This window comes from Coenobita brevimanus, chromosome 80 (genome assembly GCF_032717465.1).
Source record: "Coenobita brevimanus isolate Jiangsu-jjx chromosome 80, ASM3271746v2, whole genome shotgun sequence".
NCBI classification, from domain to species: domain Eukaryota; kingdom Metazoa; phylum Arthropoda; class Malacostraca; order Decapoda; family Coenobitidae; genus Coenobita; species Coenobita brevimanus.
The window spans coordinates 22,785,115-22,799,639 of NC_137033.1; the positions used below are offsets into that span (position 1 = coordinate 22,785,115).

General features: G+C 41.1%; 1 protein-coding gene across 1 annotated transcript in view; it reads left to right on the plus strand.

The window, feature by feature from the left end:
- The first annotated feature begins 6,188 nt into the window (after positions 1-6,188).
- Positions 6,189-14,525, plus strand: part of LOC145409301 (uncharacterized) — a 15,356-nt gene continuing 7,019 nt past the window's right edge. Inside the window, exons 1-3 of the mRNA XM_080279778.1 lie at positions 6,189-6,303; positions 7,540-7,574; positions 12,912-12,981. Coding sequence (XP_080135904.1) covers positions 6,189-6,303; positions 7,540-7,574; positions 12,912-12,981 — 220 coding nt within the window. The remainder of the gene's footprint in view (positions 6,304-7,539; positions 7,575-12,911; positions 12,982-14,525) is intronic.

The window sequence follows — 14,525 nt, forward strand, 5'->3', positions numbered from 1 at the left end:
ATGTTTGTCATTAGTTCTCTTGAAGCGGCGAACAACAGTAGTGAAAACACCTCGGATGTTATTCTGAATGAGATGAATCAAAGACCAATCACTGATGAGTTGAACTTTCATTTTGAAGATTTCAGCCAGCTACCTATATTGAATGAAGGGAGGGAAACATAATTAATTATATCTAAATGTTATTGTTGCTGCAAAGTTCTATGCCAGTTTGTGAACGTATCAGCTAGTAGACCACAGTCTTCTTTAAGGTACAGCATGAGATAATCCTTCAGTCTAGAGCAACCTGCCATTGACTAAACTTCTGATTCATGATCATACTCTTTCTCTGAAATGCAGCTTCCATTTAATGAACTGTAAAATGCATCAATGAGTAGTAAGCTATGATCTTCAAGCCTATCAATCTTGGAATGATATTCATAAGGAAATATTTGTTTCCCAAATATTAGCATTTCTTTTAAGGATTCCTCCATTTCTTCAAGTATTTCCTTAGAGAATTTGAGAGAATTTCCAGACTGAATGTGTACCTTAGCCAAATCAACAAGACTCATTCATAAAACCATAACTATCGATAAATCTCAGCTTGCCGATATCAACCCTACAAAAGTTAAGTGCCTGTTTGCAAAAGCAAGTTAATGGGGAGGTCCTGCTTCATTTCCTTAATGAATAAGCCTAAATCATAACTCATATTATGAACAGTCGTAATTAGTCTATTAGAGTTATCTTTTATTTGTATATTACATTTCCTACACAGAGCCCCTACATAATTGTTAAATTGCTTATAGTGGAGATGAAGTTTGTGTTTGTTACTACTGTTAATAAATGCTGACTCACATAACTCACACACCATTTGCCTATGAAAGTTTCCTCCTCCTGGTCTGTTATATGGCTAGGAAATTTGTGGCAACTTAGTAACTGTTCATAAGAGTTACTTTATGAAATGTGTGAGTGCATCGGGCCCAATATATGTATATGAATCTGCTAAATTATCATCTCTATCCACAGTCATATAAGCAAATGCAGTAATGTGATTTGAAGCCCTACAGATGGATGAAGGTGATCCATATCACCTTCATCCATCTGTAGGGCTTCAAAATTGTAGAAGTACACAAAATCCTGGGACACTCTTTTCCACCAGTTTATAAATATAATGGTGGAACCTGGGTCAGGAATTACTTTTTGGGGGGGAGAAGCAAAACTGGGAGTCCGAGACCTTCTCCTTCTCAGGAGATTCCGAAAAACACACCTCATAGAAGAAGGGACCCATAGGTTGATGTTTATGTAGAAAAGCCTGAAGAAATTTTCTTAAATATTTTATCAGACAACAGTGTTTGTTGTCTATTAAATGTAAATTTAGGCTACGTTGTCCTCATACTTCTTGCTCCCTATTCTGACTATAGCCAATTCTTAGGATGTTTATACATAATGAAGTTCGAGCCATAAATATTAATAATTAATTGATTCTGGGATTCTAACTGATGAAGGGAGTACGGTACCAAGAAATCTCTTTCCCTCGAGGAAACTTCATCAGAGTACTGCATTTTTCCCATTAATCCACTCAACGCTGCATATCCCTCCATTTACAATGGGTAGAAAATAGAGGAGAGACTGACGAGGAGAGTGTACGTGAGTGAGATGGAGGGGTTGAGAGGAAGGGGAGGCCGAGGATGAGATGGAGGGATGGAAAGGAGAGGTATATGAGAGAGGGGGTGTGAGCTGGGAGCAGAACAATGAAATGGCGGGGGACAGGGCGACATGGAGGCGATTTGTTTGTGGCCACCCCTTACGAGATTAAGGCGTCTGGCAATAGATATATGGATATAAAATATCCTGTGAGCAGCCAAGCACTGTATTATACAAGCATCTTTATCTATTCCTCTTATAGGTCGAGGTTTAAATGTCTGCTTTCCTCATCTTAACTCTTGTGGGGAATTCTACATGTACACTCATTATTACTAATCTCTGACCAAAGAGTTAGCCAAAGTCGTGGCCAGGCGTAGGCTGCACAATCAGACACGCTCAACAATCGTTCCAGAAAGGTTTAATGCTTTACTGAACAGTTTTCTAAGAGTCACTGAAACACTTTCGCTTCACATATTATATTACTTTTTCAAATATTATATATGCATTTTAAGAAATAATCATGAAAGCTGGTCATAGCTGTTATTTTTAGTGTGAGTGCGTGATGCTATTTGACATTCATCTTGTGTTTTATTCTGTTCATTATTTCACTGGCCTATAGCTTCAGGCGAGCCTTTAACCGAGCTGTCAATAGGTGACAGCGGAGAAATATCCACAACTACCACTGCGGCCAGCATCAACACAACATATTCTAAGTAAGTGTGCTTTATAAAAGTTACCATATATCATTGACAACAATTTACCAGTTCCTGTTACTCTTAGCTAAATGTTTTTTTTTTTTTTTTTTCTAGTGATAGCAGGCCCCGTCACCATCCACTGGGAATGGTTGTGCTATTCCAAGCTGACGTCTTACCTGCATGCCCCTTCTGGTCAAAATTTGTGCCAGTTAATGCCGTTAATTCATAAATGATTATTATATATGATGTCAATACCATATACAGAGGCACATTCCTATTTACTTCTTGGAAATTACCCAATTGCAGATTGACTGAAGAAATGTCGGCCCCTGGCATTAAACGCAGATTACTATATTATGCAAGAGAAACCTTAAAAATATGGTAGTATCTGAGATATGAGGAGCAGAATGCTTCAAATCACCTGGTTACAGTGCTTTGCCCCGCCCAGTAATGTAGAGGCTGCGTTCGAATGTGAGGCTCGTGTGTGGTCATAACACTGTCTGCCATGAGTCTGTGGTCAGAGATCAGTAATCATCAGTGTACCTATAGAATGAGGAACGACATTTTTTATGTTTATTTCAATGGCTGATCGAGATGAGCAGAGAGTGTTGCGATGGTCTGGGCATATGGAGAGAATGGATAATGAGCGATTGGTGAAAAAGATAACTAGATCTTATGTGAGAGGTGTAAAGCTGAGAGGAAGACCACGAATAGGATGGATGGACAGTGTGAAGAGAGCGTTGGATGCAAGTGGGATGTCTGTTGAGCAAGGAACAGTGGCTGTGAGTGATAGAAATGAATGGAGAGAATTTGTGAATGAATAAATGATGACGCAGCCCTGAGGGGATGTTCTCGCGCATTTTGTCTGATCAACTGATCAGGTCAGGTGCAGGAAAGGGGATGGGTCCATTATGATGTGGCAGGGGTAAGCCAGCTCTGCTGTCGGGCCCTGCTGCGGATGTCACTGATTGCACTTTGCAGTTGACCCATGTGCAGTGTGGTGCGGAGAGGATCTGTCCGTTCTCCCCTTTGGGGCTAAGATGCGAATGAATGTGTTTGAGTGGATTGGGAATTTGTCGTCCTGTCTTGGCTACCTCCCTTTCCTTGGGGGAAGCAGCCCAAGTATATAGATAGATAGATAGATTATTTCAATGTATTTGGTGTTGTCTAAAATGAACCCACTTCCCTCAGCAACAGAGAGGGCATTTTCTATGTGATTTAATATGTACTGTTTCAACTCCTCCAGTGTTTGCCCTATAGTCTATCAATCTTCTTATCTATAGCCCGACACCCTAATCCCGGAAAGGGTGGCAGCAGACAAAACGCCTCCAAGTTGCTCTGTCACCTACCATTTGACTGCCCTCCCTCCAGCTCATTCCCCCCTCACTCATATACTTCTCAACTCCATCCCTCCACTTCATCCTCGGTCTTCTCCTCCGTCTCCCTCCCTCCACTTCACCTACATACACCCTCTTAGTCAGTCTTTCATTCTCCATTCTCTCCACATGTCCAAACCACCTCAGTGTATTTCTCCTATTCTTTCTCAACCACATTCACATCCACCCCACAATGTTCCTTCACTTCTTCATTTGCCAACCTGTCCCTCCATGTCACTCCACATGCTCCTCTCAAGTAACTCATTGCCACTGCTCTCACTCTTGGCTTGTTTCCCTCTAGCAAGGTCCATGTCTCGCTTCCATACTGCAGGGTGGGGATCACAATACTATCTTAACCCTTTCGCGCACGGATAAGTTTTTAAGTTTCCTGGGCTCTGACGCATGGGCTTTTCTCCCCTTCCCCCCAGTTGCCGCGTGCTCCAAAAATGTGTATTCTCGGCTTATTTTCACCACCCAAACATATTTATTTTGCCACAAAACCCACATATTCCTATTCGTCAATGTTTGTTCTACACGATAAGCAAAAAAAGAAACACACACCAAAAAAACACTTCCCAACATCATAAGTCGAATGTTTACCTATCAATCTCTACATATTATACCATCAATCGAAAGAGAATTTTATTAGCTTTCGAATGGGTCAGGTCCCAGTTTGATACGAGGTATGGTCTTCGAGTAATAAGCGAAAAGTAAAACCCATTTTCGATAGAAAACAACTTTTTTATTGGGGGAGGGTTTGCGAAGAACTTTTCTCAGCACCGTTATATTTTTATTTCATCATCCTATGCACAGTTTCATTCACTTTCTTCTCAGTAAAGAACGGTGATCCTAGGCCTCATGGTTATCGAGAAAAATGCAAAAAACTACAGCATATTTTGCTGCATGCTGACCCACCATTAGCCATGCTCACTTACATTATTTTCTCGTAGCGCACTAACACTTTTATGCTTGCTACCTACGCTTTCTTTGGTTTTATACCAACAGCTATTTTATATAATTACTTCTGTTTTGTTTTTCGTCCTCAGAAACCACACTTGAACACTAAACCTGTTGCTAGTAACTGAACTGAAGTACTTATTTTCGTCATTTGTGTTGAGGTAAATAACAATATATATGTATATGTAAAGATACTGATATAAATAGAGGTAAATAGATAACTAAAAAAGGAATATCACGTACTTCTCCAGTGGCAATGATCTTCCTGCAGGACCAGATCTTTTGGGAGGTGAGAGTTTTGTACTGTGTGTGTATGTGTGTGCGTGTGTGTGTGTGTGTGTGTGTGTGTGTGTGTGTGCTCCACTAGTGAAGGTATCGCTTGGTATGGTATCGGTCGAAACAATCAACCATGCAAAGCAGCACATCACATACAGGACACATGTTCCTTGTGTCTTTCCTCATCCCCAACATGAAGCACAAAGCACACCTGAGCCTCTTCTTGTCAGGGATCCTTGCCTGGTGGTGGCCCAGAGTGCCGGTCCTTCCACCCTAGAGAGCCCTCATCCAGGCTGAGCTGCTCATCGGGTGGGTACACTGACTGGAACCACTGAAAGAGGTACTCCATGACCGTGCAAACATGGATGAGCTGATCTTGGTTGTCCTGGGGAATGGCAAGCGATTTGAAGGCGTGGAAGTGCTTCATGATGGCGTTGAAGAGCCATCCACTAATCGGCCACTGGACACTAGGGTAGTCGTTCAGCACAAAGCTCCGCCAGTAGTGCCTGATGGTCGGCATGTGCAAGACTCCCATGAAAAGATATAACCCCAGGAACTTGGCCATCTCCTCTTCATTGCAGGAGAACCAGGCATCCAGCTGAATCCCCAGGAATGTGGCATACTGGTTAGTTTCCACGATGAGGTATGACAACAACTCCCATGTGAAAAAGAGCTGGAAGAACTGTGGGGGAGTTGTTGGAATATCCACCTGGATCCCTGGGGAGCCAGTGAACGGCCCGAGGTTAGGTGTGAACAGGCCACTGCTCCACCCAGGATCCTTTTCAGTGGCAGTGGTGGTGGTGGCGCAGGTCGGCTTGTTGACACCCTTCAGCCTGCCATCCAATCCTTTGGACGTCCCCCATGTCGAGGCAGCGGATCATGGCACCCTTGTCTGGGAGGAGACGCCTTGGATGAGGATGAGGACAATACAGAGGACTCTGAGGACACCAGTCCCCCCGGCCTGGCTGGCGAGGATGTCACCGTAGCATCCTGCATGGCAGAAGCGGGTGGAGGGGCCATCACAAGGAATGATGGCCTGGCTTCAAGTGACACTGGTTCGCCAAGGGGGGCAGAGGGGCCTGGAGATTGGGAGCCAACGAAGAGAGCTGTGGGACTGGCGGGTCCTAGAGGTGGGAAGGGTTCTCTGGTGAAGCTAGCTGATGATGGTGGTGTGGTTTCCTGTGATGGAAGGCAGTAGGGCAGCTCCACTTGCTGACTGGATGGTGGCAGCTCAACCTCCTCCACCCCAGAACTTTTACTCTCAATGTCGCTCTCCGCCTCAACCTCATTGAGGATCTTATGCCACTCGTGTGGTACCAACCCACGTTTCATCTTTGCAAGACTGCTGTCATTGCAGGCCAACTGGAGAATAAAATGCCGTCAGTGGGATTGAGGACCCTGTGGCTGTCCAATGCTGTGGTAGGAGTGTGAGCTGAAATAAAGGAGTCAAGATTACAGCCAGCCTAGAACATGGGTCAACACCAACACAACGCAAGGGTTCTTGATATACGTGTATGTCCTTGAAAAACATTGTCTCCTACACCTGACCTAGCGCACCGGTAGGGGCCAATAGCACGTGGTTACCTTTTTCATTTTCTTTGCACATTACACATAACCAAATCTATCATTTTTATGAGATACACAGTACATTTCACCAGCATTATGTAAATGGACGTGTTCCATAGGCCGTTACCTGTGCACTAAGGTGTAGCAGACGGTGTTTCCCTTATGAGAACACACTGCAGTAGTTCAGTCTTTCACTGTCTTTACACATAAAACATAACCCAATCTATCACTTTGTATGAGTCAAGATATTTCATTCACAGCCAGCCAAGAACTTGGCTCAACACTGGCACAACGGAAAGGTTCTTGATATACGTGTATGTCCTTGAAAAACATCGTCTTCTACACCTGACTTAGCACACAGGTAGGGGCCACTAGCACGTGGTTACCTCTTTCATTTTCTTTGCACATTACACATAATCAAATCAATCATTTTTATGAGATACAAAGTACATTTCACCAGTAACATGTAAATGGACGTGTTCCGTAGGTAGTTACCTGTGCACTAAGGTGTAGCAAACGGTGTTTCCCCTACGAGAACACACTGCATTAGGTCAGTCTTTCGCTGTCTTTACACACAAAACATAGCCAAACATATCAATACATGGGATACACAGTATATTTAACCCCCCCAAATATATATATATATATATATATATATATATATATATATATATATATATATATATATTTCGCTACCTTTGTGCTAGCTCAGGTGTACGACACACACACTTCATTACGAGCTCAGTCTTTCACGTTATTTCCACATAATACGTAGCCTAAAATATCAGTATATGAGATACGCAGTATATTTCACCAATAAAATGTAAATGCATGTCCTACGGAGGTCAGTTAGGTGGCCCATACCTGGCTTGTAAGGTGTAGCTGAAGATGATTCTAGAGGAGCATGTGGTTCACTTTCAATTTCTTTTCACATAAACAAATAACAAAATATATCACTGTGTGAGATACATAGTATATTTCACCAATAACATGTAAATGCACTTGTTCCTAACCTTGCGTTGCATGTTGCTACCTTTGTGCTAACTCAGATGTACGAGACGCACTCTTCTCTTCGAGCAATTGGGTCAGTCATTTACTGTCTTTCACATAAAACATAACCAAATCTATCATTATATGAGATAAACACTATATTACACCACAACAAGTACAAGTACATGGCCCTTACCTGTCTGCTAAGATGTACCAGATGATGTTTCCTTTACCTGAAGATGCTGCAGTGTTTATGATTTTATTTCACAATACACAATCAAAGCCATCATTTTATGACACATACAGTATATTTCATCACAACAGTACCTGAACGTGCTCTGTATGTCACATCTGCGATACCTAAGGTATCGCAGACGATATTTTCTGACGAGCACGTGGTGCAGTGTTTACGTTCATCCACACAAGCATACGATAAACAATCAATAACACTCATGCTTTATTTCACACAGAAAGCATACAGAATAAATATAACAATATGATAAAATCAAATATCCCTATAAACCTCCTCCATTTTATCCCCTCCTGACAACAGCATGCCGTGGCTGTAAAGCGTATGTGATTCCTGCCCTAGCCAATATTTCATCGCGTACACTCATTGCACTATACTCCTATCTATTGCACAATAACACTATCCACCATATATCAATATAAAACAAGGACCTCATCAACACCTTGGCAAATATTACATTCAAGACAACATCATGTCGTCAGGTGGTTTCCTGCCTCCCTCTGCCAAACGTTTCACCATGTCCTTCCTCACTGGCTATTGCACACTATACTCACCTGATTCACTGTCATTATTATTCAGTGGTTGAATACATACATTGGGTGCAGGGTAGACGGAGTGTAGTTGTTGGGACATGCCGAAAAACAGGGTAGGCCTAGCACAATCTTTGTTGGGCCAACGGCTGACAACGGCCAGGAATGATTCACCAAAACCTAATTCCCTATTGTAAACACCAAATCTAAGCACAATAGTGCCCAAAAAGTAAACACAAGCACTATTGGTACAGTGGAATATGACGTGCATCTCGGGACGGGGTTAACAGAGTATGATTTAAATGCTCAGCCACGCGCTACCTTCTCCCTCGACAGCTGATGCGGAACTAATCAACCTGGCTGGGCTGCTGAATGTCTCAAGCCCCGAGGTTGCCAAGTCATTACTTTTGACGAGAGACACGGGAACTATGACACGTCCCAAAATGATGCTGATCAGCCAAAAACTTTTTCTCTGATGAAGGTTTTTATGCTTTTATGATCACAAATGCGTCATCAAGTTTAGTTGCAGACACACCCAAATGACAAAAAAATGGTCATCGCGCGCAAAGGGATTAACTTCCATACTCACCTTCCCATTTCCCACCAATGTTTTCAGTGAACCAACACCCTTCCTTCCCTGCTGTACCCTTTCAAGCACTTCATCCCCCAAAGTTCTATCCTTACTCATCACACTACCCAAGTACTTGAATGCACTCACATTCTCCATATCCTCACCATCCAACCTCAATGTGCATTCTATGACTTCATTCCTCTCAAACACCATAACTTTACTTTTGTTTACATTAACTTTCAGATTCCTCTTCCTACACACTGTCCCAAATTCATTCACCAAACCTTGCAACTCCCATTCATCTTCACTTAACAATACTGTATCATCAGCCAACAGCAACATTGGAATTTTTCACATCTCACTCTCATTTATTACAGCCACCCCCACATCCACTGCCCTACCTTGCACCTCCTTTACAACCCCATCCATGTATATATTAAAAAGCCATGGAGTTATCACACAACCCTGTTTCAGTCCCACATTTAGATCAAAGAACTTACTCGGCTCACCATCCACTTGCACCATAGCCCTAGCTACTTCGTACATACTCTTCACAGCACTCAACAGTTTCCCCTCCACTCCATATATTCTTAATACCTTCCACATACCTTGCCTATCTATTCTGTCATAAGCTTTCTCCAAGTCCATGAAGGCAGCACACACTTTCTTTCCCCTCTCTAGATACTTCTGAACTAAACATCTGAGAACAAATATCTGATCTACACACCTTTTTCCCTTCCTAAATCCCCCATGTTCTTCTCCAAGTAGCTCCTCTGTTGTATACCTAACCCTATCAATGAGCATTTTACCATATAATTTTCTAGTCACACTAAGCAGGCAAATACTCCTATGGTTAGCACATAATTCTCTCTCCCCTTTTCCTTTGTAAATAGGAACAATTATACCTGATTTCCAGTGATCTGGAACCCTTCCCTCTTCCCAAGCCAATCTACACAACTTCCATATCCACTCCACAACAATCTCACCCCCATACTTCAACATTTCACCACACACTCCATCAATTCCTGGGGCCTTTCCCATCTTGATCTTCTTCATTGCTTCCACTACCTCCGCCCTACTAATCTCTTCCTCCCTCCTCTCATCTCTTCTTCTCCCAGCCATTCCCCAGCCACTTATACTCACACTGCTTTCACTCTTTACATTCAACAAATCCTCAAAGTGCTTCTTCCATCTCCTCAATTTCTCTCTTCTCTCCACCAACAATCTACTATTTCCATCCTTCACTCCCCTACTATTTCCCCTTTCACACTGTCTTACTTTCTTTACCTCCTTCCAAAACAATTTCTTACTCTCCCTCCATTTTACACTCAGATTCCTCCCAAACTCTTCATCCACTTTATTCTTACTCTCCCTCGCCAATCTCTTCACCTCCCTTCTCCTGTTCACATATACCTCTCTCTTCTCTCTCTCATCTTCTCCCCTACATCTACTCGCTAGCCATTCACTATATGCCTTCTTCTTTTGTTCCACAGCTCGTTTCACCTCATCATTCCACCATGCTGTCCCTTGCACACCCTTGCCTCTCCTCCTCACTCCACAAACCACCTCACACGCTGTGCCTATCTCTTCCGTGAATATCTTACATACATCTTCCCTCCCTTCCATCTGCTCTAACTCATACCTTCCCAATCTTTCTTCCACTATGCTCTTATACTCTGCGATTTTCTCATTGTCTTGCAACTTCTCCACTCTTCTCACTGGAGCTGTTTCCTCCTGCCTTCCCCTTCGTCTCTTCACCCATTTTCTTTGCAGCCTTACCTTGGCCATCACTAAGTGATGGTCCGAGATTCCATTTCCCCACCCTCTCCACACTCTTGCATCCAACACTTATTTTCTCATTCGCTCATCCACACACACGTAGTCTATCATTGCCTTTCGTTCAACAGGTTCACAGTCCATCCTCCTCATGACTCTCCATGTATACCTGTGAATCTACTTATGCCGAAGGGTGTTGGCTATTGCCAACCCCTTACCAGCTCAGATGTCCACCAAAGCACTTCCATTCCCATCTACTTCAGCTGGCACACCCCACTGACCAACCACTCCATCCACTCGTACATTCCCAACTTTGCCACTCATGTGAAAAATCAAAAGCACTCTCTCACTCTTCTCAAACTTGTCCAGACATTCTTCTACACTTGCCCAAAACTCATCTTTCACTCTTCCCACTCGGTCCTCTGTCGGCACATACGCACATACAATCGCCCAAGCTTGTATACCTACTTTCATCCCCACCCATACTTTCCTTGCACCCACTGTTCCATACTCTCTTATATTCTCCTTCCACTTCTTGCCCTGTCGGCACATATGCACATACAATCGCCCAAGCTTGTATACCTACTTTCATCCTCACCCATACATTCCTTGCACCCACTGTTCCATACTCTCTTATATTCTCCTTCCACTTCTTGCTTATCATCAGACATACTCCCTTTCTTGCCCTCTCATTCTCATTAACTCCCGCACATATACCTAAACCGTATTCCCATTCCCTCACCCTTTCACTTTTCCATTTAGTTTCACTCAATCCACATACATCCACTTTTGCATTCTCAAGCATCTGAACAATCTCTCTGTCTTTCACTTCAACATTCACTCCTCTCACATTCCATGTCCTTCGTCCGTTCCTTAGTCGTCAACGTATGGTCTGTCCTGGTCCGAGGCGCTCTATTCGCTTGTTTAGTTAGTTCTTTTTACGGGGTGGGGCACTAACCCACCACTAACCTTTTTAGTCGCCTCATACGACAAGCAGGGATACCGGGGGAGTATTCTTGAAATATGGTGAATAAAACTCGTTTAATCTATGAGTTCTGGTTGTATCTTTTCTCTAAAACAGGTTCATCTTAATACAATAGCACTAAGTATATGTAACAGTGTCTTGATTTGTATTACATTTTGTATGTTACTGAAAAATGTGTGGTTAAGAACACTACAGGGTCCTGAGTATAATCTGGTGGGCCAAATATAATTTCGTGTAGTAAGCCGTAATAAAATAGCCTTCTATTATGCTGTTCAGATGTGAATGTATCATTGTCTCTGCAGTGGAGATGTACCATTGTCTCTCTATGAAGATAACTTATGTCTCTGCAGTAGAATCTTCATCTCTTTCTCAGTGTCCCACTTGCTAGTGATGTGTTTCCAAGGTCGTACTGCTTTGGATACTCCACAGTGAACAGCATTTTTTCATTATCCTGGTTATGTTGAATATTAACAATAGAGGTATATATATTACCTCATGTACTTAAGTAAACAGGACTGTCTTATGGTGTTGTGAAATATTCACAAACTGATGCATTTCCAGGTGTGAGCTTTTGATGTTAATAGTTCACACTTTGTTACAGTGAATGCTACATATGAAAGGAAACCCAGAGTTCCTCGCTGATTGTATAAATCCTGAGTAGCTCAGTTGCCAGCTGTATGCTCCATAGGTCCTATCGAGATGTGATCAGATTGTTACAGATGCACACACTCACAAAAAAGGGACATCACTGTTCTTGCTCTTAGCCATTAATTTTGTTTATTTTTCCAACCGTGGTAATAATAGTGGTGTTAATTCTACATGTATAGTGATTTTGACTGTAGTAACCAATAAAATAACACACACACAAAAAAAAAAGAAGAGAGAGAGAGAGAAAAGAGAGGGAGGTGAAACGTGTTTTCTTGGTATTTATCACCCATGTTCATCATAGTAGTGGCTGAGATTACCCTGTTGTTGTTTATTTCACTAGGTGAAAGCTAGCCTCAAAAATTGTCAGGACTGATAAGTCATCATACTGTTACTCTCACAAAGACATCTCTTCTTCCTTAGTTATTTTTGTTTAATTATTTTTCCATTTGTGATTTTTTTTTTTTTAATGTGTTCACTCTCAAACTCAGGGAATTTCTTCTTCTATCCCAAAGTAGTCCTCCTACACCTCCACATGTGATAATAATAGTGGTGTTAATTCTAGCTGTATAGTGATCTTGATACATACAAGGTGGACTTTGTCATGTTAGAATGTTTGAGACTGACATGTGTGTGTGAAATATAGTGTTTGTTGAATATAAGAGTTTGGGCAGGTGGAAAAAAAAAAATTGTTTACTGTCCACTCCTTGTGCACATTGAATCATGCCATACTGGGCACGTGTAGTAATGGGCACTTTTATACTTCTATAGTCGAAATGGGGAAAGCCCCAGATGTTACTGGAGTGTGTGGTGAAAAGTTGACATATGAGGGAGAGATAGTGATCGAATGAATGTGAATGATGTACAGACTGACTTGGGAAGAAGGAAGAGTCCCAGAGGATTGAAAGTTTGGCATAATTCTTCCCCTATACAAAAAAGAACGTAAAGAAGAGTGTGTGGCAGTCTTAGGGGTAATTGTTTTCTCAAAATAAAAGGAAAAAACATATGGTAGGATACATATAGACAGAGGGGAACAGTAAAGGAATGAGTCGGAAAAGGACAAGGGGATTTAGGAAGAGAAGAGGTTACGAAGTTCAGATATTCGTCCTAAGATGTTTTATGGGAAAATATACTGAGAAGAGAAAGAAGTTGTATGGTGCTTTCGTGTATCTGGAAATAACACATGGCAGATTGAGTAAGGTATTTATATGGTGATGATGATGTCTGTGAAGAGTATGGATTCTAGCTCTCTTTCTTAGTGATTTTATAATGTGAGACTGAAACAGGGATGTGTCATTTGGCTGTAATGTATTTATATAGATGTAGATATTCAATATGCATAAGACACACGAGGTTTGATCAAAAAGTATCCAAATTTTGGTAAAAACACAGAATTGTTGATTTAATTAGCATATGCACTTGAAACACACTTGTGCTCTTCCATTGCTGGAAATATTCTCTAGTGTCAATTTCTGAGATCGCCAACAGTATCTTTGTCACATTTGTCTTCATCTCATTTGTGTTGTCAAATCTAGTTTAATCTTCAGTTTAGGAAATCGTTGCAGGGAGCCATGTGAGAGCAAGTCTTTACTGTGATCCTGTGTTTGCCCTAGAAGATCCTGGTTGAGATAGGATGGGAGGGTTGGAGCATTGTCTTAATTATGAGTTTGCTGATCTCATTGTTTTGTATGTGAATTCCATAGGCAAAGCAGTGAGCTTTATGTTCCGAATCTGTGTGTTCATGCTTTGTGATTTATTATTGTGACAAAGTTTCTTTCTGGGTGGTATCCATACAAAGGTGATAACACAGTTGTATTTTCATTAAGTCCATTCTGTTGTAAATTTCAATATGTTGGGAAGATATGTACACAAGAAGAAACATCCTACACTTGTGAGTGACAGGATGAGTCTATGAACATATTAGATAGCTGATTCAAGTTTCTGTCACTGAATTTTTGTCATGGTTTTACAAAGTTTGTTGTCATGATCACTTGTGAATGTTGTTAGCATATGTATATATACTTTATATTTTATATATAATATATATATATATAATTTATATATATATATACATTTGATACATATATATCATTTTTTATATATTGTTTATATTATATAAATATATTTTTATGTTGTTATATACATTTATTTTATATTATATTTAAAAAAAAAAATAAAAAATATATTTTTTTTTTTTTATTTTTTGTATATTTTTTTTTTATATTTTTATTTTTTTAATATTTTTTTTTTTTTTTTTTTTTTTTATATTTTTTTTTTTTTTTTTTTAT